General features: G+C 42.9%; 1 protein-coding gene across 1 annotated transcript; it reads right to left on the bottom strand.

Moving 5' to 3' along the window:
• Nucleotides 1-2,871: 2,871 nt before the first annotated feature.
• On the bottom strand, nucleotides 2,872-5,458 carry fosab (v-fos FBJ murine osteosarcoma viral oncogene homolog Ab). The gene is made up of 4 exons (XM_063222839.1): nucleotides 5,149-5,458; nucleotides 4,513-4,737; nucleotides 4,220-4,327; nucleotides 2,872-4,092 (listed from the first exon to the last, which is right to left on the bottom strand). Exons 1-4 carry the CDS (start codon nucleotides 5,281-5,283, stop codon nucleotides 3,409-3,411), a joined length of 1,152 nt encoding a protein of 383 aa, XP_063078909.1. The 5' UTR covers nucleotides 5,284-5,458; the 3' UTR covers nucleotides 2,872-3,408.
• Nucleotides 5,459-9,490: the final 4,032 nt, after the last annotated feature.

Genomic DNA, 9,490 nt, shown 5'->3' with positions numbered 1-9,490 from the left:
CATCTTTTCAAAACCATGCAGCTTCCCCTCCAGCGTTTGGGGACTGGATGGCCACAAATGCAGCGGTAATAACATACAGTATGGTGTGAAGGGAAAACACAGAGGAGGAAGGATCCCTTTTTTGCATTTACGTATTCCCTCATCCACAATGGTGCACTTCAGATTATTTTAAAGGGGACGGATTAAACCCCTTCATACAGCAGTTAGAATTGGTCTATGGGCTATACAGAATATATCCATCCTCTCGCTTTGTCTTATTTCCCCCGATATTCTTTTCATCTCAAGCATGCTCTAGTATTTTTAGGCACCCTGCCCCTCTTTGCAGGGCAGCATTTTTTTTAACAACACGAGGAATAAAATGCAAAGAAACAGCATGTGTGTAAAAGGGATCTTAAAATAGAACGGCACATTTTCTGCTTCTATGCAGTTCAGATCAAGCCTTTCCCTCTGCAATCTTTGTTTACGCAATATTAAAGTCCTGAATAGGATCCTCTCCCCCTCTGCCTTACACGCTCTGCCTCTCTCTCTCTCTCTCTCTCTCTCTCTCTCTCTCACTCCCCCCATCCCTCTCTGCTCTCCACAAGCCCTGCCTTCCTACTTCCTCCCTGGGGCTGGAGTGCCTGACGTCGGTTGTCGTCATACTGTTCTAATTTTACCACGCTTGATGCTGATGTTAGAAGAAACGGTGGGCACCTGCTATTTCGGATGCTCCATGCGCTTCCCCACGGAGGGGCTGGCGCGAGGTATTTATAGGGACGTATTACGCGCTGTGTGATTTTATATATGAGGTGCCCGGGCAACACAGTATAAGGCGGCGGTTTGCAGACTTGATTGGTATCTTAATAGGAGGAGAGGAAGAAAAAAAAGAGAAGAGGCGATGCAGGAAGAATCATATGTCTCTGCTTTAATCAGATCTCCTTTCCGGTGTCTCTTTACCTCATGATAAAGACACAGTGTGTTCAGTCACATGTAGCCAAGGGGTAGTGTAGATCAACAGTGCAGTTTATACTACAGTTCCGTGGAAGGGACCTGTTTTTCCAGCATCGCCAGGTCAATAATTACCCAGACACAACAGACTGAAATGCAAGCAGGCCCTTTATGAAAACCTTTTAGAGTAGACTCCTGCATCACTCTGACAAAGGAACTCATAGGAATATCTGCCATATCTACAAGATCTCTAGATGTAGACAATATCTAGAAATCTACAATATTTCTGCCACTGTCCGTGTGCTGCCTGTGACCCTCTCTGATGCTTGTGATACTTACAATTATTTCTTTGTTTCCTGCTGTGTTCCTGTGTAGCACAATATTTTGATGTCGTAAAATGCATCACACATGATTATGCTGATTTGAAAATATTCGCCTAGCACTCTGTGGTAGTTTGATACACTTAGGGAGAACTGGTCTATAAAAATGGTATAGGCACATGATGACCCACTTTGATAAGCAAAGCTGCCTGTGTTTGTGTGTGTGTATGTGTGCGTGTGTGTGCGTGTGTGTGTGTGTATGTGTGCGTGTGTGTGCGTGTGTGTGCGTGTGTGTGTGTGTGTGTGCGGCGCTGCCTAATAGCTGAATGTATACGCTGTGAGTGTGTATGAGTGTGTGCTACACTATGTGGTATTGTCTGTATTGTGTTTTGTGGATTGATTTATGTGTTTATTGATGTACAGTATTTATGACACATGTTTATGTATGTATTTATGACACCTTAATTTCCTTCGGGATTTACAAAACTCCACTCCACTCTAGTCAAGTAGGACTATTGTTAATTTAATCGGCCTATATCTGATACTGCCGACCAAATTCTGTAAGATGATAGGTGCCTCGGGTCAAACAATATTACAAAGGGTGTGTCAGTGTTTGGCCAGTTATTGCATCACCTAGGCTATATCACCCCATATCGACCTTCTGACTGGGACATCAGCTTCTATGAGATCACACTTCCAGGGAAGCCAGGACAATACAGGGTGTGCAAAGAAAGGATGTGATGAAACCCAAAGCTTTCCACACTAAACAAGTCCATCAGATAGGTAGCCTATATCTTACATTATTTGCTGATTAATAGGGTTTGGTCTCGTGGGGTGACGAGAACAGCACAAGAATGATTAGCAAGCAAATTGCAGGCCCACACAGTGACTTCTAGAGCGTCACCCAACTGTCAACTAAGTGATAGGCTGTCATCTTAGGCTGTCACGTACCTCACACACAATGCTACTGTTTTTCTATTTAAAAATGTGGCAAATGCAATAGATATGGATACACTACGCCCATCTCGACATCTTGTATCTATCCCCTGTTCCCAATTAAGTAGCCTATAAATTAAGTCTAAATTATAGGCCTATAGCCTCATATTTCAGAATATAGCCTTGGCTATTATATTTTAGTATTTGTGCAAAAAACTCTACATGAAAACGTATCATACACAAATCGTTTCTTGTTCTCTAATACTCAAATCTGCCAAAACAGCAGCCGCAAGATGCTTCGATTACAGGATTCATTATCCGCGCTATCCATTATACAAAAAGAGCGTTCTAGAAATTTCCACACTTACAGAACAGTAATGATTTCCATATATGGGCGCGGAAGCTGACGTGATTCCGTTGACGTGATGTGGGAAGAGGAGGAAAAGAACGCAATGACGCGTTGACGTCAGTATCGACGTGGAGACGGAAGGCTTTTGCCACACAAAATCCGCGACTGTAGATCTGGGTGTTATGGTCATAATTAAAATACATCAATGCTGTTACAGGCTTTTATAACAGACTCGTGACTTTTGACCGGTTTGTGTTGGAATAGAACAAGATATGTAGGCTAATTCAGTCTTCTTAATCACCATGTTATGTCATTCAATAAGAGACAGAGGAAAAAAGATACATTTTAAATATATTTATTGTCACAAGTTCGCAGACAATATTAAAGTTTTCTTAAATTCAGTTTTCAATATCAGGTACAAAAATAACTTTTAAGTTTCATAAATTAAAAACAACGTTTTCACAGAAAACTAATGTAGTGAAGACCATCCAGACCATAGTAAGACACATCTTTTTTTATATATATATAAAAAAAAACAAATTCACTCACATTCTAACAATTCTTGTTCTCTATTGCTCTGATCGAATGTCAGCAGCAGCTAAACAATTCCATTATCTAGCACCAGTAAAGTATTAGAAACTACAATGTTAACCAAACTATATTTAATGTAGAAGTGGTTAAACCATGCTTTAGCTTGCTACATCATCAAAGAGGCTGAGAAGATGATAAATAGGTTAACTACAATAATATATTTGTTGTTGTTGTTGTGGCTGTTGCTTTCGTCTTTTGTGTCCGTAGCCTTGTGATCTATTAGCATTATGATGTACTGTTTATTTGAACACTTGGAGGCGATAAAAGTTCAAGGCTGTGTGTGTGTTACAAGGCCAGCAGGGTCGGGGAGCTGAGGGAGTCAGAGGACTGGTCGTTGCTGCTGCTGCCCCGGCGGTGAGCCAGGCCGCAGGTGGGGAACACCTCGCTCTCGGGGTAGGTGAAGCTGAAGGAAGACGTGTAGGTGGTGCAGGAGGGCGTGCAGGTGACCACCGGCGTGCACAGGGGCTCCAGCTCGTTGCCGGCCGAGGTGTAGAGGGGCTCCCAGTCCTGCGTGTACAGGGCACCAGGCAGCTCCATGTCGGGCACCGAGCGCGCCGTCTCCAGCTCGCTCTTGGCCAGCATGTCCAGCGAGTCCTCCAGGGCCAAGTCCAGGTCGACGGCCGCCATCTTGACTGCCGTCATGTCGCCGCCGAGCGCCACCACGCTGGACGGGCTGGAGAAGAGCGAGGCCGAGGAGGAGGAGGTAGTGGTGACTGCGGCGGTGGAGATGGAGAGGGGGTGCTCGGGCGAGCTGGGGGACCCGGCGAAGGTGCTCTGGGGCCGAGTGGCGACTGACTCCAGCACCATGGAGGAGGTGGTTGTGATGGGGAAGGCCTCGGGCAGGTCGGCCGGGATCTTGCAGATGGGCTTGTGGGCCGCCAGGATGAACTCCAGCCTCTCCTTCTCCTTCATCAGGTTGGCAATGTCTGTCTGAAGAGCGGATTTCTCATCCTCCAGATCATCAGTTTCCTGTAAGGGGATCCAATAGAAAACCAAGTTTAATGTCATGTTCAGCCATGTCTGAATAACGGTAATTGGTAGCATGCATGTTCATTGTCTTGCTTTGTTTCAGGCATCCTAGAAGTTTGATACTTACAGCTTGGAGGGTGTCGGTGAGCTCCCGTCTGCGGTTGCGGCACTTTGCGGCGGCCTGCTTGTTTCGTTCACGGCGCACGCGCCTCTTCTCCTCCTCCTCAGGGGAGAGCTGTTGAAAAGGAAAGTAGAGAGAAAAACATTATAGAACTGATCTGCATTCAGCATCTTTGGGCTAAATAATAAACAAGGCTGGCTGGTCCTATTCATTAGGACTTGAGTGATGATATTCACATGTAATTACACATGTGCTATTCATTAAATGTGTTTTTATATATAACAAGCTGCTGTATGTACCTGTTCCATCCTGCCCCGTCTTCCAGATTTGGTTGGTGTCTTGAGCATCCCTGGCCTGCTGTAGGCAGAGGTGGGGTTGGCACCGTAGGGGTGTGCCCGGGGGTTGGAGGGGGCCACAGAGGGTACCACCGGCTGCACCATCCACCGCAGATCAGGGGAAGAGGAGATGGCGGTCACAGTGGGGATGAAGGAAGCACTGGAGACACTGGAGAGGTCTGTGAAATCCTGTTGTTAAAAGAGCAAAAATAAATAGAAACATTAGTGATCAATGTTCAAGGATATTCAAAGCTTAAGTCATTTAATCCTGGGGAGCCCTGATTCTGAAATGGGTTGCGTGACTTGTGAAATGTAAACAAAAAAAGTAATGCTTATAATACGTGGCATGCTTGTGCATTGCTAATGTTTATGAGGTAATATTCGAGTTGACATACAAATAATGCATGCCTTTATGCATAAAACCTGTGTCAAATTATGTAGGCTAATGTGATTGAAATAGATTGCCCTATATTAATTGGAACTGGGATATAAATCTAGTGCATAATCCATCATAAACAACTAAAAGCAAAGACGGTGACAAAGCCATTAACTTCCATTTGACGAATAAATGCATCGTTGAATGAATGAATGAAACCGTACCTGAGACTGAGGCGAGCCAATGCTCGACTGGGATCCGGGTGACGGGTAGTAGCCAATGTTATCAGCGTTGCTGGGAGAAGCTGTGCTACAGCGCGATGAAGAATCGCAATCCGTGTTAAAAGTAGTGAACATCATGATAATCCGAGGAAAATATTGGACTATCGACGGTGAATTCAGTAAATGTATAGAAGAGCTGAGTTGTCGATGTTCCTCAGTTGCAGGTTCGTTGCCCTGCTGCCTGTAAAGAGTCCTTCACTGTATTGCTGATCCTTCGCTCTGAGGCTGAAAGTTTGTACTGACAACTTCCCGGCTTCGCCCGCTATTTATGCTGTTTGAGCTGTGACGTAGTAGATGGGGCGGGATTCGGCTCAAGGAAGGACCAGGTTTTTGCGTGAAGTTTCTAAGGTTATAAACACAAAATCAATACTGCAGTAAAATTAATTCTCAATCGTATTTTCATAGGGAACTATCGTGCATTTTAAATGTTGTCAACTTTTATATCTATGTGGAATATACGCAAACAGACCTCTTGCGATGGCAGGCTCTGATGTTCCATGGCAGGGTATCCCAAGACGTCATTTACCTAATATGGAATGCATCCTGAAAAGGGCGTGACTTACTGGAAATCTACTGTGAGGCCCTGTGATCAGCTACAATTGGCTGACAGTAATATGACGTTATGTAAGCACAATACAGAAGTTGTGTGAACTTCTGTAGACGACGTAAACAATGAATAAACAATGCATTTGTTGGCAACTTTTTGACCTTTTTTATTTAACCTTTTTTTCCCTTCACTTTTGATAGCTAAAGGATTCCCCTCAATGAAAATGCCCATCTCTATACAAGCATAACAACGTAGCCTGGCTTACAGAAACAATATAAAGACATTATTATAAGCCACCATAGGCCTGGCTTACTATATAAAGGTCTTTAAAACGGAATAGCCCTCGACATTCTTGAAGATGTGTTGCCGAGGAATTCTACTGAGCAAGCGTTCTGTAAGCCTAGTCTATGATTATGCAACTTTGTTGCTGTTTTTTTTTTCAAGGCTTACCTGTACGGTATGTAGAGGGTGTGTCTACAACTGGAAGATTTTCTCACAGTGCTGTAACCCCAAGACTTCAGCAAGTATTTCACTGGACAAGATAGTGTTGCCACCTGTCCCGGTTTTACCTGATTGTCCTGGTTTATCTATGCCAGGTTTCAAAAAAAAAAAATCAGATGAAGGGCACTAGTGCTTAGGCCTATAAGCTCTTGTCCAGCTTTTTGTCAGAGGCGGCAATCCTAGGACTAGGCCTAGGCCTATTCGATGTAAAACTGCAACTTATACATTATAGGCCAGTGGTTTTCAAAGTGGGGGCCGGGGACCCCTGGGGGGCCACGAGGAGTTGCTGGGGAGGCCGCGGCAGGCTGGCAGGAAAAGTATAGCAAAGCAAAATTATTGATTGAATTATTAATGTACTTCAAAAATAAGCTAAACAATATTCCCATTAGTTAAGGAAAGCAATGTAATTATGTCTTGCATCTCTGAACATTGCTTTCATTTTACATACCTCAGTGGGGCGCTTATTCACAGACTTAGACTATGTTTGTGAAAGGGGGTGACCAGAAAAAATAATGTGACACGACCCATGTAAGGGGGTCCATGGGTGGAATCTCCCAGTATGGGGCCCTAACCATGGTAAAGTTTCGGAACCCCTGTTATAGGCTACATTATATGTACATTATACATACAAATTATCAATTAAACATAGGGTCACGCCTTGCATACCCAGCAGTAGGCCCAGGTCATAGGGTGTATGTGCCTTACCCTAACAGTTTCCAGCATAGATTTTTTTTCTAGGTCACAAGAAATCAAAGGCCTATAGATAGGCTATAGGCTGACTGGCAACACTTTATTTTAGGGATACATCTATTAGTACTAATACATAATGTTAATGCCTGAATAAGTAACTTGTAAGGCATGTACTAAGCCAACGCTAAGGCCTAGGTCCTTACTAAGCTTAAATTGGTAATAAACCCTTATTGTGCATGAACAAGACATTTGCGAATACATGCCTAACAATGTTTAATTTAGCTTTGTACATGCCTTACAAGTTATGCTCTTTGTATGTATTAGTGCTAATAGATGTGTCCCTAAAATAAAGTGTTACCAGCTGGCCTACATTTCAAAAAGGTTTGGCATAGCCAATCAGTTTGTTTGTTTGTTTGTTTGTTAGTTTGTTTATTCAATTGATTGATTATTTAATTTATTAGACTAGGCTATAGAACTATTTGATTAGGGCCATTTATTTGCTCATTTGCTCATACTATGTCCTTGTTTATTTCCCTTATGGGCTGCAATCTGCAAACATTTTTTTTCTCCTGTGGGATTCCTTGTGTAAGAGAGTAAAATGAAAACAAACTTGAAAGAAGGTCAAACACCCTTATCATTGGCGCTCCCGCGACACAGTTCTCTCTCCGCAGTAGCCTAGTGTTTCCCAAGCTCGTGTTTGTTTGACATGTGGCGTTGCCTCGGTAACGCACCGCCCCTTCGCGTCAGTGACGTTCCGTGCCCTGCACCAGAGCCATCTAATATCAGAGTTACGCCACTCCCATAGACCTCTATGGACCAATCTTTCCACAGCAATGGCGGCTCTCATGGAGCCTCACGGAGAGTTAACATGGAAATCCCCATTGACTTTAGTTCTATTAGAAGTCACTTAGTTCCAGGAGGTGGCGGTATAACACAGAAAATGTGGTAAAGGTCATGTAATTTGTTTGTACTTAATCTTTGTTTGGTATGTGATGGTTCTGTGTTAGTTTCCAAGAACAGAAGTTTACTGTTAAGAAACATTTTAATCAACGCGAATCACATCACCAACCGACTTCCTGGTCCCCGGTTTGCGCAACTCTGTTATTAGATGGCTCTGCCCTGCACATGGTGCTGAAGTTGCGGCAAAAAGCAAACAAGACCAGCAAGGACAATCACGGGTTGTTCCAAAGCAACGGTGTTGTTTGTTGTTGTCCGCAGGATAGATAAGAAAAAAACGACATTTCGTTTAACCTTAAAGAGTTTCAGAGATTCTGGATTCTAACGAGTATGCCTAATAAAAAAAACTGTCTAGTCAACAAGGACGCATTGTAGCACTGAAAGTGCGACGGGCTAGAAAGTAGCGGCTAGCCGAATAAACAAGCCCCTCTTCTGTCTAAAAGTAAAAGTCGTCACTTCACATTTACGGTAGTTTGCGTAGTAGCTCACCCGACCTACACTAATTGCATTAAAAATCCATGAGCTTCCCAGATCCTATAATGCTTAGTCCGGCAAGCAAGTGACCCTTCAGAGGTCTGACAGAAAATGACCAGGGGGGCGCGGTTGTCGGGAATCACTTGGCTATTATTCAGACTCTCACGCCTTTGCCTGAATGGACATATTACCTCATGTGGGCTATAAATAGCAAGGCGGCTTCAACCTTGGAGGTCTCTTGTCATCGTGAGAATCTCTGAGTAGCCAATTGCGATGCTCTTAACAATTAAGTTGTAGCCAGTATTTTATTTTATTTCATTGTTATTTTATTGTTTTATTTTGTTTTATTTTATTTTGTTTTTTTTATTTATTTAAGTGTTTATTCTCGTAAAGAACTACATTTATTATTAATTGTATTATGAAATAGGCCTAATTGCCTAGGCCAATGCCTAATTTATAGCTTAGCCTAGGCTATTCTTAGGCTATTCTACTTTTGCAATGCCTGTGGTATTAAATAATGTTGCTAGAATCTGCTGCCCCCCATATAGCCGGGTATGTCCTTTTCTTTATGAGTCGCAACATAGCCAGCAGTAGTTTATCTCACAAAAGAATATGCTGTGATAGGCTGCAATGCAGTTTGGCTGCAAGAACCGGAAGCGCCATATATGGTCCTAGCAGGACAACGGTGATTGGTTGCTGGGCTAGCAACCTGTCTGCTGTGCTGTTTGTCATAATTATCACCCCTAAAATAACATCTCAAGACAAATGCATGTCAACCACATCTTGTAAACAAAATGTACACATATTGACATAGATAATACATAATTGAGGTAGCTTATGCAAATATCTGAGATACGCATTGTAGGCCCTATATGGTTTTTGTTGTCTCTGTAGGTGTTCATGGAGTTGTAGACCTAGGGGTTATATGCAACTCAGAAAAGGGGCACAGAAATATTTTTCATTTTACTGGGTTATAACGTAGTAATAACATTTGATAATCGTATTTATGATTAATGCCCAAAACACCCACCATTAAGATGTCAATTGTATTGTTTTATTGTTTTATTTTAGCCTAAATATTTTTAGAAGCTGTGAAAGAATGTTCCGTAATGCAGG

This window comes from Engraulis encrasicolus, chromosome 18 (genome assembly GCF_034702125.1).
Source record: "Engraulis encrasicolus isolate BLACKSEA-1 chromosome 18, IST_EnEncr_1.0, whole genome shotgun sequence".
Taxonomy (NCBI): Eukaryota; Metazoa; Chordata; class Actinopteri; order Clupeiformes; family Engraulidae; genus Engraulis; species Engraulis encrasicolus.
This window is presented reverse-complemented; position numbering and strand designations above follow the sequence as displayed.